This window comes from Polypterus senegalus, chromosome 3 (genome assembly GCF_016835505.1).
Source record: "Polypterus senegalus isolate Bchr_013 chromosome 3, ASM1683550v1, whole genome shotgun sequence".
NCBI lineage: Eukaryota > Metazoa > Chordata > Cladistia > Polypteriformes > Polypteridae > Polypterus > Polypterus senegalus.
In genome coordinates, this window is record NC_053156.1 from 172,694,233 (window position 1) to 172,712,043 (window position 17,811).

Consider the following 17,811-nt stretch of genomic DNA (forward strand, 5'->3'; position numbering starts at 1 on the left):
ATAATAAATTTTGTAGAGGGCAAGGTGACTGTGAAGCCTCTAAATCCAACCAAATAGACTTAGGGTCCTCTTTAAGCCATTCGGCTATGAATTTAAGTTGACAGGCCAATTGGTATTTTCTGATGTTTGGCAAATCTAAGCCCCCTGAAGAACCAGAAAGCTGCAATTTAGAAAATTTTAGTCTAGGCTTCGGCTTATTCCATATAAATGAACTAAGCCATCCGTTTAATTCCTTTATTCGACAATAAAATCGGTATCATCTGTAGTGGATAAAGAAGCCTGGGCATTACATTCATCTTGACTACAGCAATCCTCCCAAGCCAAGAAAGAGGAAGATCTGACCATCTGGTTAGATCCTCCTGAATTTTATCCAACAGTGGTATAAAATTAGCTTTAAACAGTTGATAAATCATTGGGGTTATATTAATTCCCAAATATGTAAAACCAGATTCCGAAACCGTAAATGCAAAGGAAAACATATTAATCAGACGTGTGCTTGGATTTCTTAAATGCAAAGCGACAGAATTAGAGAGATTTACTTTATACCCCGAAAATTTCCCGAATGATCTAATAATATCTACTAAACTTGGCACTGAAGTTTCAAAGTTTGAAAGAAAAAGCAGAATATCGTCAGCATAAATGGAAATTTTATACTCTTTAGCACCCACTGAGACCCCAGAAATGGTTGCCTCCCCCCTAATCGCCAATGCCAGTGGCTCTATCGCTAGAGCAAAAAGCAGCAGAGAAAGGGGACAACCCTGCCTTGTGCCCCGAAACAAAGAAAAATTGTCCGACCTGATACCGTTCGTGACAACAGCTGCAAGAGGTGCATATAATCTTTGCTTTGAAAATAATATTTTAGTATTGGCCTTCTGTGACAACAAAGAATCTAAAGAGGCACGGATTACACTCAGTTTCTCCAAATTAACAGAAGAAGGGTCATCAACATGATCTTCCGTAACCTTTTTAAGTTCCATTTCTAAGCATTCCAGCTTCTCTCCTTGTTTCTGTTTTTTAATAATAGTATATGATATGACTAACACTCTGATGTAAGCTTTACTAGTCTCCCACAGCAGGGATGAATCATCGATTGACTCTGAATTAACTGACTAGAAAATCTTGAATTCAGAATTAAGATATGAAAGAAACTTGTTTTCTTTAAGCAATAATGTGTTATCTCTCCAATGCTTAGTAGATTTTGAAGGTCTTCCTACCAACATATGTAGTGTTACCATAGCATGATCAGAAACAACATTGTTGCTTATAATACAACTGGAGACATATTGCAGATTTGCACTAGGGACAAAGAAATAATCAATCCTAGAATATGATTTATGAGGAGGGGAGTAAAATGTAAATTCTGTTCGCAGTGGATTAAGAGAACGGCAAACGTCAATGTAACCTAACTCTTCACACAAAGCAGATAATGTTTTAGTTTGCTTATAGGGAGGGAAATTTTTTGAAGGGAGTCTATCCAATAAAGGATTCAACAAACAATTAAAATCCCCCCCAATAATCACTGCACCAGAGGCAATGTCTAACAGATCTGAAAAGGCCTTAGTGAGAAGCCCAGGAGCAAAGTTTGGGGGAGAATATATGTTTAAAAGGGTTATCTCCTCTCCAAACAATAACCCCTTAACCATAACATCATAACCTTGCTTATTTTTAACACTATTCAAAATCTTAAACTGTACACTTTTATGCACTAATATAGCTACCCCCCTACTACTAGTTGTAAAAGAGGAAAAATAAATATGACCTATCCACTTATGTCTAAGATTAGAATGCTCCTTGTCATTCAAATGGGTCTCCTGCAACAGGGCAAAATCAACACGCTCTTTACTCAACCAATCAAAACCTTCTGAATTTTAATTTTACCATGCAAATCCCTTACATTCCATGTAGAAACTCTTAAATTGCTATTAACCATCTATACATATACATTTTAATGTAATGAGAGCATAGAAGTCGAATAAAGATAAACAAAAGCTTCTCGTCGATATGATCCTCTGCACTGAAATTTCGCATACAGTTAAAAAAAAAAAAACAAACATTTCTGGGCAATAAAACATACATTAGAACTCAGGAAAAAGAAAAGGAGGCATTTTCCTTTCTCATATAAGGAATTTAAATCCCAAACAGACATGACGCTTTCAACAACAACTCACCCAAGAAGTCAACAAACGTATACACATCTTCCGCTCCGCTCAGCAAAAACTATAGGAAACGCAAATCGAATGAAAAGGGGAAAGAAAACACTCCATCCCTCACTTCAGCACACAAAAGACACCACAAGACTTAGTTTGAATAGTCCATTATTCAAGATTCAAACGCGGAGTTGTCCGGAGGAGCTCTTGCAATTGCCGCCCGTCTGAAATAAATTCTGAGACCGCTGCCGGTGTACCGAGGACCTTCGAAATATTTCCAATCGTTACTCGCAATTTAGCTGGGTATAACATTGCATAGCGAGCTCCGATCTCCTGCAAGCGATGTTTAACCGAATCGAATTCCTTGCGCTTTCGGAGCAGCGCGGCGGAGAAATCTTGATAGAAAGATATCTTACTGTTCTCAAACCGTAGATTTCCATCCATGGACAGCTTTCTACTTGCATTGAGAATCCTCTGTTTATCTCCAAAGTTATGCATGCGCACCACCATCGGCCTAGGCCTCTCCTTGAACCTTGGTCTGGGTGCTAAAGTGCGATGAGCCCTATCAATCTTGACGTAGCCTCCTTTCGTCTGCAAATAAAGAAACTCTGGAATCCATTTTTATAGAAATGGCACCGTGTTAAAGCCTTCGGTCCCCTCTGGTAGGCCAAGAATGCGAATATTTTTGCGTCGTCTTCTGTTCTCTATATGTTCAGTAAGTGATACAACTTGACTTTCCAGGGTTATAACACGGGCTTGCATACTCTCAGCTAATTTCTCCACTAAGGCGATTCTACGTTCGGCCTCATCCAGCCGAGCCTTGCAGTTGTCCAGTTGTTGAGAATGAATATGTACAACCTCGGCTAGAGGGTCGAGTTTGGCATCTATTATTTTCAAAATCGTCTCCGTCATATGTTGAAATGCCTTCGCCATGGCAGGACTTAGCTCAAGATCGTCGCTAGCTTCACCCTCACAATGTTCCAGAGAATCATGTGACGCGGTCAGGGAAGAGTCCTTCTTTTCAGTTTTCTTTGTAGTACAAGGCATTTTCGAAAAAGATTGTGGCTAAAAAAATTCCAAAGACATAATACTACAATCGCATAGCCAAAGCCGTGAAGTTGCGTTCTACATGAATGACAAAATTAAGTAATTGGCTGACTAGAGCGGGAGCTCGTGAAAACCACTGTTACTCCCTATCCGCCATCTTTTTTTTTGACGAAAGCCTTTTCTGACAAAGAAAAGCATCCAAGCCCAGCTAAACTCTGCAAAAAGGTACAAAGAGTCACCCACAATCATGTGGAAAAATGCATTATGATCTGATGAGACCAAGGTTGAACTATTTCACAATAATTCCAAAAGGCTGTTTGGCACATAAACAACAGCATATCATCAGAAGAACAGCACAATCACAGTGAAGTATAATGGAGGCAGCATCATGCTCTGAGGCTGCTTTTCTTCATCTAGAACTTGGGCTTTAGTCATGGTGGACGGTCTCTTGAATACCTCCAATCAACAATCTATTTTGGCACAAAACCTTTAGGCATCAGCTAGGAAGCTGAAGATGAACTTCACCTTTCAGAATGATAATGACTAAAAACATGCATTAAAATCAGCAAAGCAGTGGCTTCATCAAAGGAGGATCAATTTTCTGGAACAGCCCAGCCAGAGCACAGACCATAATCCAATTGAAGATCTGTGGGGAAACCTTAAGAGAGCTGTGCACAGGAGATGCTCTCATAATTTGACAGATTTGGAAATATTTTACAACGAGGAGTGGGTAAAAATCGCCAAGTCCAGATGTGCCAAACTGATAGACTCTTACCCAAAAAGACTGAGTGCTGTAATAAAATCAAAAGGTGTTTCAACTAAGTATTAGTGTAGGGGGTGTGCACCCTAATTAAATCAGGTTTTTTGTATGATTTATTTTACTTTTTTCACTAAACAATTTATGATTTGATTTCAACTTCTTCCCAAAGACTCCAATTTTGTAATAAGTGTGGAATAAGTTCTAACAGGATTTCTCTTGGTTTCATTTTTTCCTGCCACATAAAGCCTGCCATTTTGGCAAGGGGGTGTAGATTTTTTTAATCCACTATGCTAATGCAAAGAAACCTCACAGCAGTAAATGGTGCAAATCTGACAAAGTAATCTCTCTCTGAAAAAACAGATTTGAAAAATGTGCAGAGCAGGGAATATAAAGAAGTACTGCAGGATTTTACTTCTATTGCGGACCAAGCCTGTGTATGTTCATCTATTTGTGTCCAGGTTTTTATAGCTTGTATGTTTCCTGCCCTGTAATAAAACTGAAAGATAGGTACAGTCATGCCACCTTCTGCCTTTGGTCTTTGTAGGGTCACTCTTTGGATACATGGATGTTTTGAGTTCCAAATAAATAAGGTTATTGTTGAATCTAATTGTTTAAAAAACGATTTACTAATGTATATTGGAATGTTTTGAAATACAAAAAGTAGCTTATGTAGAATATTCATCTTAACAGTGTTAATTCTTCCAGCTAGAGTGAGATGAAGGGTTGACCATCTATGCAAGTCTTGCTTAATTTTTTCCATGCAGACAGCGAAATTTTGTTGATAAAGAGCTTTATGTTTACCCCTAGGTATTTAAACTGTTCTGCAATGATAAAAGGTAGGGTGTCTAATCTAATATTATATGCTTGAGAATTCACTGGAAAGAATACACTTTTATTCAGATTAATTCTGAGACCAGAGATCTTTTGAAATTCTGTGAGTGCTGTTAAGACTGCAGGCACAGAATTTTGTGGGTCTGATATATACAGTACCAAGTCATCTGCATATAGAGAAATTTTCTGTTCCAGTCCTTCTCTGATAATCCCCTTTATCTGATCTGTATTACGACAGTGAACCGCCAGTGGTTCAATGGCAATTGCAAATAGCAGTGGTGACAAGGGGCATCCTTGTCTGGTACCACGTTCTAGTTTAAAGTAGTCTGAACAAATGTTGTTGATACAAACTGAAGCTTCTGCATTGGTATACAGTAGTTTGACCCATGCACAAATTTTCGGGGCAAACCCAAATTTCTCCAATGTAGTAAAAAGGTATTTCCATTCCTGCATCCTGCATCCAATGATAATAATATTTCTGGGGTGTTTGACTTTGTTGGTGAGTATATTACATTAAACAGGCGTCGAAGATTGGAAGTGTCGACCTTTGATAAATCCAGTTTGATCTTGTGATATTACCAAAGGGAGCACTTACTCCATCCTTCTAGCTATGATTTTTGAGTGTATCTTAACGTTGTTATTTAAAAGTGAAATTGGTCTGTATGATGCACATTGCAATATATATTGTGAGCTGGAGGGCTGATCGCACCCCAAATAGAGACAGACGCCCCTGGGAAAACCACAAACCCTGAAACACTGACTACCCTCACATTGCTCCTTATTCTTGCACTATAAAGTGTAATACAAGCCTTGTGCGGTACTCCGCCGACTTATAAACCTTGCGCAGCGCCTGTCAGTTTTGGAATTGATTGTTTGCTTTTATCTCTCTCTGCTCCTAGCAGAACTGTCATCTCCGACTTGTCATGGAGCACGTTTAAGCTCATGTGTTTGCAGTGTTTGAAAAAAAATCCTTCTTGTTTCTACGACCTCCTGTGTCTCTGTGCAAATCTGTGACCCAAGCGTGACAATATATATTATATTCCCTGCTCTGTGCCCCAATAAATGCAAGTTATCGGCAATATACTAATAACCTAATTGTGCTTCACTCACTCAGAATATGGAACCAATATAGAAAGCATTTTAAGATGGAGCAGCTTTTATCTGTGGCACCTCTGCAAGAGAACCACCTCTTTCAACCTTCACAAACATATGCAGTTTTTAATATCTGGAAAAAATGTGGGATTAACTTGCTTAGAGATCTTTAAAAAGACAACATCTTTGCATCCTATGAACAATTACATTCCAAATTTAACATTCCAGCTACACATTTCTTTCACTATCTTCAAATTAGGAACTTTGTTAAACAGAACCTGCCCGGTTTTCCTAATCTTGCACCCTCGTCCATGCTGGAAAAAATATTGCTCAATTTCAAGGACTCAGACACCATCTCTGCAATATACAAAATTATTTTACAGTCGCTCCCTTTCAAAGATCCAAGAGGACACTGGGAAAAAGATCTCTTAATCAATATATCAGAAAAGGAGTGGAAAGTAGCAATGCAGAGAATTCACTTGAGCTCCATATGTGCAAAGCATACAATTATTCAACTCAAAGATATATCGAGCACATCTGTCTCGCCTAAAACTCTCCAAAATGTTTCCAGGGCAAGATTCAATCTGCGAACGCTGCAAACAAGTCCCAGCCTCACTCGGTCACATGTTTTGGGCCTGCACCAAATTAACATCATTCTGGACCAAAATTCTTAAGTGCCTTTCAGACAGCCTTGGTGTCACAATCCCTCCTAACCCATTAACAGCTGTGTTTGGTGTTCTTCCAGATGGGTTTAAAGTGGAGAAGGACAAACAAACTGTGTTTGCATTCACTACATTCACTACACTTTTGGCACGCAGACTTATTTTGCTAAACTGGAAGAATCCTAACTCTCCTCTTTTAAGTCAGTGGGAAACCAATGTTTTATACTATTTGAAATTGGAAAAAATCAAATGCTCAGTTAGAGGATCTGTACAGATTTTTTTCAAAACATGGCAGGAACTGATCAGTAATATTTTAGAATAACTCTTAAAGCACAGAGGAAGCAATTATTTCTGCATTTCCTTTTTCTTCTCCATTCATCTCTATTGGCTTATCAAACTCATCAATTTAGGTATGTTTACAAGTCTTAAGTTTACCCTGTTGGCCATGCGCTCTCTCTCTCTCAGGGGTGGAGGTCAACTTGTTGACAATCCTACTTTTGTAAAAATTGATTGATTTGTATGGAATGATTACAATAAAATTAATAAAAAAAGCACACATTGCAGACTTTGAAGGTATTTCCATACATTTCAGTTACACCATGTAAAAAGTACATTTTAAAACATGGTTCCCCCCACCCCCATTTCATGGCACCATAACGTTTTGGACAAATGGATTTACAGATGTTTGTGATTACTCAGGTGTGTGTCATTGCTTCATTAATGCACGCATAAGGTATTTAAGGCTTGCTTCTACCTACAGACTACCTTTGGAGTCTGTAGTTGCCGTTGTTCAACATGAGGCTGTGTCAATAAAAGTCAAGAAGCCATTATTAGGCTGAAAAACAAGAATAAAGCAATTAGAGACAAAGGTAAAATCTTAAGATGACCTAAATCAACTGACTGGAATGTCATTAAGGAGGAAAAACGGACTGGTGAACTCACTAATTACAAAGGGACTGCTTTTGACTAATGAATCCTCACTATGGTAAAGAAAAAGCTTCACATCCCTCTAAAACATATCATTAAAAGTCTTCAGGTGCAGATGTGGATGTGTCAGTCTACTATCCACACAAGACTTCATGAAAGTAAAGAAATACAGAGGCTACACAGCAAGATAAAAATCACTAGTTAGCCACAAAATCAGGACGGCTAAATGAGTCTGTGAAAAAGGACGTAAACGAACCTGTAGATATCTGGAAAAAAGGTCTTGTGGACAGACAAGACAAAGATGAACCTATGTCATTGTGATTCCAAGAGCAAAGTGTGGAGACGAAAAGGAACTGCCCAAGATCCAAAGTTATACTTTATGGTGAGGGTATTATGGATTTGGCATGTATGGCTGCCACAGGTACTGGCACACCTATCTTCATCGACAATATAACTGATGACGGCAGCTGCACAATGAATACTGAGGTGTATAAAAACATCTGATCTGCTCAAGTTCCAGTAAGTGACTCCAAACTCCCTGGATGGCATTTCATTCAACAACAAGAAAAGTGATTCCAAACATATTGCTAAGGCAACACAGGAGTTTTACAAAGCAAAAAATGGAAAAGCCTTGAATGGCCAAGTCAGTCACCCACGTTAAATCCAACTGAGCATACTTTCCATATGCTGGAGAGAAAACTTAAGGGAACAAGGACCAAAACAAGCAGAAGCTGAAGTTGGCTGAATCAGATGCTTGGCAGAGCGTAACCACAGAAGATACTCAGCACATGTGATGGCTATGAATCACAGAGTACAAGGAGTCACTGCATGTAAGGGACATGAAACCAAGTACTAAATTTGACTGCTTTAATATACTGACCATTGCTATGCCCCAAACATTATGGTGCCCTGAAACTGGGTGGCCCATGTATAAAAAGTATTGTCATTTATACATGTTGTGACTGAAACAGATGCAAAAATTCTTAAAGTCTGCAATGTGTACTTTAATCATGTTTGAAATGTTTGATTTGTAATTTTAAACTGTGGTGCAGAGGTGTAAATAAAGGAAAAAATGTCTTTGTCCCAAACATAATGGAGGGCACTGTATAACTGACTCACATGAATTTCCAAATTAAATCGCAGAGAACCAGAATAAAACCCGAGAATGGTGTTTGTTGACAAGCTGCTGGTGGCCAAGAAAGCTGTATAGAAACACTGTGTAGACACAGCACATAAAATGTGAAGGGTAAGGGTCAGATGCAGTGCTAGTCAGGCCTGGGATGGCCACAGGCATACTACAACTTGGCAATAGAAGCTGGCTCACTGGACATGGAACATAACTTTGCAAGAAATTTTGCAGCAGGTTAAAAACAAATAAGTTAAAAGTTGATTGTATAACAGAGCCTAATATACTGTACATGCACATTTTGTTAAGTACAAAATAGGCCAAGCATACTTTTTCAGACTTGAAGTATGCTTCAAGAAACAAACATCAAGTAAGCAATAAGAGAAGGCCTTTTGGTGTCAGTGATGAAAAATAAGTAGGGGTGCTAATTAATCAACATTAACATGTGGGATTAACACATTAAAAAGTTGTGTGATTACATTTTCTTTTTAATCACAACCCCTAAATGCTTTAATTTAATCCATTCAATCTGACTGTGTTTCACACGTGGTTAATGAAGCAGTGCCAAATAAATCCAAGTCTATTAATAGTAGTAGCAGATCACAGCTACAAAGGAATCCCAGCCCATCTTGACAAACAAAACTTCCATACCACTATTCTGTCTACCTAAACTGCATATGCTTCACTCGCCTTCAACTAACAGAATACTGAATTCTAGCAATGTTTTTTTTAATCTTGTCCCGCTATAAGCCAACAATGGACAAAGTCACAGATGTACAGTTTCCTTAATACCAGAAAGTTAACCACTCACCCACATATGCGCATGAGGTAGCAGTAGTGCACGCTCAATGAACGTCTCCTTCAAAAAAGAGGCAAAAGAACATTTTTTAAAACTTTGCTGGCCTTCTCCTTCTTGCCACTTTCAATCTAGTGCTAGCAAGTGAGCAAATCTAAAGGACGCAGGCAGGTAGCAGATGACATATATCCCTTTGCGCCCTTTGTGGGGAGAAAACCATAATATTGTCCACAACCTTCCAAGAATGCTCCTATACCTATCCTATACCTGCATCTTTTCTGGTACAAATGAAGAGGCATGTCCCATTTCATGAGTATTTATTTTAAAATTGAAAAACTAGCAGCACAAATTTCAATTATCATCAGCTGTACAAAAAAAAAAAAAAAGAAAACCTTTACTTCCACACAGAAAGGATGGGCACCTAAAACTCAAAAGCTGTTAAGTGAGTTGAATCCTCACAAAGACATTGCCTGCTCGGGTTGTAAAATTGTGTACACAGTAGCACCAGTCTTCTGGTGACAGCTAGTGAACAAGAGGTTAAGCACACGTGTAGCTTCAAGTGAAAAAGACTGAAAAAAATGTATATGTATGCATTTACTCCTAAATATGCTGATGAGTAAATTTAATCCACCCAGTTTAGTGTCACAGGGAGCCAGAGATGATCATCACAACAGCATTGGGTTTTTGTCATCATTCTGACCTGGAATAAAGTAGTAATGAATATCCTCCGTGTTCAAGGAAATATATTTATTTTGAAGGAGTATGGGTTTCATATCTCTAATACAGGAAAATATTACGCAAAAGTACTGCACTGTACTTAATGCATTACAATATATAAAATATTTTGTAATTTAAAACTACATTACATATTTATTCTAGTGTAAGTAATGTAACTGAGTTAATTTAAAAAAAAAACATTTTCCCAAAACTAGTCTCTTACTTTGTGCTGTTGACTAATACCAACTCTTCATTCAATTGTTTGTTACAGCATTTTATTGAAGTTTTGTGCAAGTAGAATAATTTAATATGCCTAGGCAAGAGTTTAGTTTATTTCTGCTTTACTGAAATATATTAATATGTTTAAAGGAAATACACAAATATTTGATATAAATGTAGTTAATTTCAATTAAAAATTGTAATCGGGTGATTAATCACAATTGCATTTTTTAATCAAACAGCAGCCCTAAAAATAAGAAACAAAATACCGCTCTTTATCAAAAAAGAATATTTATTAGTGCAAGATTTCATCTGTACCTTCCTCTTCACCCTCAGCTTCACTGAGTACCTCATGACGAGGCTGAATTCCAAAAGATGGCCTCCGAAGTGGCTTCCGTCTCCTTTTAACTCGTGAGTACATATCCATGTTTTCCTAGAAACAAAGGGGAATTAAAACAAAATTTCTAATTATTGCTATACACATATAAACATTTTCTTTTACCAATCAATCAAGACAGCATAGCTGCACTAATGAGACCCACCACTGACAACTCTCTAATATACTACAGTACATACTAGAGGGTATACTACCCAATTACTATATCAAAACAGAGATTCTAATGCATTAATTAAAACTGCAAACCAGTTGCAAATCTCACCTTTATTTGTATTATCTAAAATCTAGGCATATATGAAAGACCACAATTTATTAATTTTTTTGTGGGATTATTCTATTCTCTATAGCATAAAGAAAGTCTTGGGGGGTGGGGGGGGATAAAAAAAAGTAACGGAAAAAAAAAATACAGTTACTGAATAATACAATATTAACTTCTTCAGAAGACTTGAAAATTATATTGAACTGGGGAGAAAAGACTAATGGCAATTATTCCATTTTTGCACTATGGGTTCGGTTCATGGACTAATATATTCTCTAGGTTAAATAATATTATGAGATCCATTTTTTCTGTAGATGATTTAAGTGATAAATCTTAAATCATCTACATCAACTATATGTCAATGCGGTTTTGTGAGTGCAAACAAAGGAGATGGTCATTTAATTATGTGAACTGAAAAATGCTAATGGAAATTCAAAAACAATTAGCATGTAAACATGACAAATTAAGAATAAGCTAAATGAGTTTACCATTAGGACACTGAAGTAAATTTTGCCCATTTGCCTCTTAAAATGGGGCTTTGCAACAATATGTGCATAACAAATTAAAAATCAGTCTTTTCAAGCAGTAATGGCCACTATACACACTAGTAATAGCTTTGCTAAATTTTTAAATCAATTTAATAATAATATCTAGATAAAGGAATGAATTTCTATCAAAAACAGAAATTTCTGGGTGACTCCTGCTTTTGAACAGTAGTATATTTCCTATGTTGACTCAAAGCACACAACATACAAAAGAATTTTATCTCTGCTAATTTGAATCATTAGGTTACTATCTAGCACACTATCCTATTAAAGTTTGGGTTTAAAGGCTTTTTATATTATTTATTAAACAAGTAACAAACATTTGAGTAACATTAAAAAAAAAGATTATATTTTTATCAAAGGCTAAAAAATACTTAACTTAAATTGCTATATGTGAAATTGGAAATGTTAACACATTATGTTACAAATTTATAATTAGAATTGGTACATTTTTACAGACTCCAGCTCTAGTAACCCAGTAACTATTTCTGACTCCTGACCGCTGTACATGCCTCTAAATCCAAATCAACTACATCACTTATATATCTGAACCAATCAATATCACATATCAACAATGTTATGTCTAAATAGATCTATCTCAATTAGTGTCATAAATGCTTAGGGCAATAAACAAAAATGCACCCAAATTAAACAGCTGTGTCCCTTAAAACACATGGGCAGGAGCTAGAAAGCCTCCAAAAACATGTAATTTTAGCAATAATTTAACCTAATATTACTGTCACTACTACACAAAAAAATCAATCCTGAAATTAAGAAAAAAGCTAATTTAACCTGGTTCTATTTACAACTGTGCATACTCACTACAAAGTACAGTTTATGGTTTAATAAAATACTTGGAAAGAGATGGGATAAAAAAAAGTAAAAGACAATTACTAGACCTACTGATGATACACTATGTTCATTGCCATATTGTTATAAATTATTGGCTGAAATCCCAGGCTTTGAATGTCAAATTCAGCAACAATGGATTAGAATTTTATTTTTCACATAAATTAATTAGTAAAATTAATGTGGCAACTGTAATACAGAATTATACTAGAAAGTGACAATTGAAATACATTTGGTACCACTGACTTGTATGAATCTCTCTGTGTGTATATTTCAAATAATAGATCTCAATAAATGTACTGTAATATCTAAACACACTTATTCAAATGAATATACAGTGGAGTCAGAAAGTTTTTAGAGCCCTTCATTTTCTGCTCACTTTATTGTGTTGTAGTTTTACCTTTAAATGGATAGCTCTACAATTTATTAACCTACACTCAATAATGATCAGAAATATTTGCAAATTTACTTAAAAATATCAAAAAACGAAATCTCTCATGCATAAAACTATTCAGATCCTTTGTTGTGACATACCATAATGTGGCCAGGTGCATCCTTTTTGTTACCCTTGATATGTGTCAAGAACTTCATAGGAGACTACCTGTGGCAAACTGAATTCATTGGACATAGTTTAGAACAGCTCACACCTATGTACAAAGTGCCCCACCATTCACACTTCACATCAAAACAAAAAATCAAGCCATGAAGTCTGAGAACTCTTCATAGACCTCCGCAATGAAGTTATGTTGAACCCAATGGTCAACAGAACTAATAGAGCTTCCAAAATCCTCTGCTGAGATGGGAGAACTTATCAGAAGGGTGATCATCTCGGCAGGAGTTCATCAATCAGGTGTTTATGGCAGAGTGGCTACACACATAAATCACTCTTGAGTAAAAGGCACATGGCAGCCGCTTGAAGTTTATCTAACAGCTATGAAAGTACTCAGAGCACGTGAGAAAAAATTCTATGGACTGATAAGACAAAAAAATCTTTGGACAGAATTTCAAGAATGATGTCTGGCAAGACTAAGAACTGCTAATCACCATCTTTATGGTAAAGCATGGGGGTGATGGCATATCGGTGCTTCTCAACAGCAGGGGCAGGGAGATTGATCAGAATTGACAGAAGGACAAATGCACCCAAATACAGAGAGGTCCTTGAAGTCAACCTGCTCAAAAGTGCATGTGACCTCAGCCTGAGGTAATGGTTCAAATTTCGGCATGACAATGAACCAAAGCATACAGCCAAGAGAATGCTGAAGTGGTTTCAGGACAAGTTTCCGATTGTCCTTGAGTGGCCCAATTAAAGACCTAAATCCTAACAAAACATGTGTAGAGAGACCTAAAGATGGAAAGTTATAGATACCCTCTATTAGTGCTGGATGATATTGACAAAATTCGATATCACGTGTTTAACCAATACATAATGAGATTTACTGATATTCAAATGTGTGTTAACAAAGATATGTCTCCAAAGCAAAATTATTCTATATCAAAAAGGTGTATTGCAAACTTTGCACAATATTTCAAAATTTAACCAGACAAGACCCCGTGACTCTGTAGTTAGGATATAGCGGGTTGGATAATGGATGGATGGAAAAAAAACTATTTCCAGAAAGAGAATTTGCTTTTATTTACACTATGTTTAATAAAGTATTCTTTTAAAACAATACTAACTACTTAAAGCATTTCAAATGTGCAAACTGCACATAAAAAAAACAAATTCAGTATTCTGAGAACTGTCACAGGTTGTGGAACAGAAAGACAAGCTTATCTACACAGTGGGCTTGAGTAATGCTGTATGCCATATAACAATGTTTCCACCTGTACTAAATGCCACTTCAGATGGGGAAACAGTTGCAGGAATGTAGAAGTATTTCTTTGTAAGGTGACACACTCAATGTAATTTGGTTTTATTGGTCCTCACTGTCTGCATCAGCCATTTGTAGACAGTTTTGCAGCTCTTTCTCCAGCTGCACATCTGCTGGCAGGCCAAATTTCTGAGCGTTTGGAGCGTTCTCAACCCTGCTATACATGGAATGTTCAAGAAACACCATTATACATCCCAGGTCTTAGTGACCGGAGAGATACTGAACATTGATGATCTAATGCAGAAGTATCGCTCTGCACTGCCTCACTCCGTGTTGTTTGTTTGTCTACCCATTGCCTGCTTCTGCATCTCTCTCACTCTGCAATCAATAACAGACTCTTTAAAGGGCTCATAGTCCTGATATGCATCACAGCATTTCTTTGAGATGGGTCCAGAGTCTTTTTTCTTGTCTCTTACCTAAACTCATAAATATTTAAATAATAAGCGACAAAAGCAAATGTAATAAACATATATAGATAAAAAATCATGAAAAAACATGTTTTGTGTGAGTGCTTTCAAACATAGCACTGTAAGTATGCATGTAAGAATACAGACAATTTACAGCGTCAAAATTTAAAGTGATACTGTGTAGAGGCCATGTGTTTTTGTAAAGTACTGTCTAACTGCTTATCAAGATTTGCCCAAGAAGAGGCAAAGATGTAATTGTTCCTAAAGGATCTTCAACAAAGTACTGAATTAAGGGATGGAGTATTAAAGAACTATTTCTTTTTTTGATTTAATAAATTTGCAAACTTTCTTGAAAAAATGGTTTCACTATGTCTTTATGGGCAAAAAAAAAGACCTCTGAAAACTTTCTGAAACAACTGTATTATATATAAATATATAAACAGATAAATTCAAGCCAATATGTACAGTATATATAAAATTCAAAGTCTGAATACAGGAGGGCAGAACAATGACACAGCACCCTGTCTCATGCTTCAAAGCAGTATTATGAGCTGAACAATACAATGTGAACAACTGATTCAATATTTATATTGAAATTACAAGCATATCATTACATTACTATCATATGAAAAGCATTATTTTTTATTTTGACTTCTGAATATGCACCTTAGACAGAAAAATTGTCCATTTTAGTAGTTGTAATAATTTATTTTTTTATATTTTTTTATTAATTTTATTACAATCCATACAAATCAATCAAGTTTTTACAAAAAGAAAAATTGAGTTAAGAACAGATTGATCCCCAACCCTGAGAGAGAGAGCAAGCCAAAGGGCGTGAAATTAAAGGCTTGTAAACATACCTGAATTAATAAATTCTCTGTGCTTTATGAACTTATTTTAAAATATTACTGATTAGATCCTGCCATGTTTTGAAAAAAGTCTGTACGGATCCTCTGAGTATTTGATTTTTTCCAATTTCAAATAATATAGCACATCGGTTTCCCACTGACTTAAAAGAGGAGAGTTTGGGTTCTTCCAGTTTATCAGAATAAGTCTGCGTGCCAAAAGTGTAGTGGATGCAATCACAATTTGTTTGTCTTTCTCCACTTTAAGCCCCTCTGGAAGAACCCCAAACACAGCTGTTAATGGGTTAGGATTAGGTTAATTGTGACTCCAAGGCTGTCTGAGAGGTAATTAAAAATTTTTGTCCAGAATAATGTTCATTTGGTGCAGGCCAAGAACATGTGACCCAGTGAGGCTGGGACTTGGTTGCAAGTTGGATCATGCCCTGGAAACATTACAGTAGTTGTATTTAAACAGCATATTGTACTCAAAGATGTGCATCCCTCAATCCTGCACTAAAATTCAAGGTTAAAAAATGTTTCCAAAACGAATATGCCGAGTTAAATGGCAAATGTGCTATTGAATTTATATAGTGTATATGCTAGTCTAGGTCATCTTATTCACCAAACTTTAGCCCACTTTTGTTGCCAAGTCTATTGATATGCCACTTTAATAAAAATAGGCTCTAGTTATCAAAAACAAATTAACACACCCTTCACCAGCATGACAAGGTCTGACCTCCCCAAGCAGGCCACGCCAAAAACCCCTACCTGCTTTGGAACATACCCAGGGGGTGGGATGGCATTCTAATTAGATACCTGAAATTTTTAAACAATTTTTATGGTGGAGCAGCCTCATTTCATGAGATCTGTGTCTTTCCAATTTTATATCAGACAGCAAAAGGGCTTACCACATGGAAAAAACAAAATAAGGATAAGAAATTGTGTTTTGGAACTAACTTCTGTAAAAAAAAAAGCATAAGATACTCATACAGCAAATTTTAGATTAGTCTTCATTTTATGCTTACAAACTCTGTATCTGTCCACATTCTTAGTCGCTCCACCTCTCTGTTCTGTCTGATGTTGCTCATACTGTCCATTTCTTGAAGAACAGCCTCTGCTGTACTGTAAAAGACAACACAGCCCTGTGTAAATTCATCTAGTCAGAATATAAAATAGCTATCTCCAATCAGACACAAATGCATCATAAATTAATGGAATTTCTAAAAAAAACACCACGTTTTATTTGAAACTGCATACAGTTAAGATTGTATTTTTGAACACAAACATATTTAGAGAGATAGTTGGATTATTTCAGTTGATGGAATTCATAAGCACTCTTGGGTTTTTAATTAAAAAATGTTTATTTTTGCTTACTAGCTATGCTTGTAAGATGTAATACTGGGAAAGAATATTCAATCCTGTCATGTGACAATTTCAAAATTAATATACTACAAAACTAATCTTCAAAACTACTGCACATAATAGCAATTTGTGCCGATATATTGAATCAATGCATATTCAACAAGGGGCTAAGGCCAGAAAGAAAGAGAGTTTGTATAAATGTATGAATTACTAATAAAATTATTTTTAGTTAAGAAAAAAAACATTAGCAACACAGCTATACTCATACAGTGTAACATAAAATTAAACATTAAAAGTGAAGGTACAGAGTTTGGCTTGTTAAGGAGTAATTGCTGTTAATATTATTAAAAAATATAAGCAGGCATTTACCAAATATGTTTTGTTTAGATATGACTAGTATTCTAATCATTCTTAAGTTTAGTTCTGGAGGATCAATATGCATCTTATATTTTTTTTTTAATCTATTACTAGAAAGTACTAACTTAATCCATCTTGTTAAATTATTTGATTTTAGGAGATTTAAAATGCTAAAAATGCACTGCTTTACTTCTCTAAAATTCAAAAAGATATGTGTATTTTACATAGAAAAACGGTTCCCCTGAAAACTAGTAATTAAAAATGATTTCCTATTAGCTTTAAGCAGCCTTTATATGTGATAAGCAAAATTATGAAAATTGTAGTAAATTAGCAGCTGTTACTGTTCTAATTAGAAGTGGGCTATATGGCCAAAATTTTATATCACAACATAATTAAAACGTATCACGGTTAAAGAATATATCACATTATATTCTTTACACATATACTTTCAAGCAAAATCTAGTTTAGGTGCTTCTGTTGGCATAGCTGCATAGGTTGACAGTGGGAAGTTCTAGTGAGAGGCTTCTTTTCAAATGGACAAATTTAATCAACTAGTGTAATATTAACAACCATATTAATAATACATTTTATTTAC

The 17,811-nt window shown here is 36.0% G+C and overlaps 1 protein-coding gene across 1 annotated transcript in view; it reads right to left on the reverse strand.

Moving 5' to 3' along the window:
• atad2b (ATPase family AAA domain containing 2B) overlaps positions 1–17,811 on the reverse strand; it is a 222,741-nt gene that overhangs the window by 122,713 nt on the left and 82,217 nt on the right. Inside the window, exons 5-6 of the mRNA XM_039748204.1 lie at positions 16,523–16,619; positions 10,643–10,757 (exon numbers count right to left, since the gene is read on the reverse strand). Coding sequence (XP_039604138.1) covers positions 10,643–10,757; positions 16,523–16,619 — 212 coding nt within the window. The remainder of the gene's footprint in view (positions 1–10,642; positions 10,758–16,522; positions 16,620–17,811) is intronic.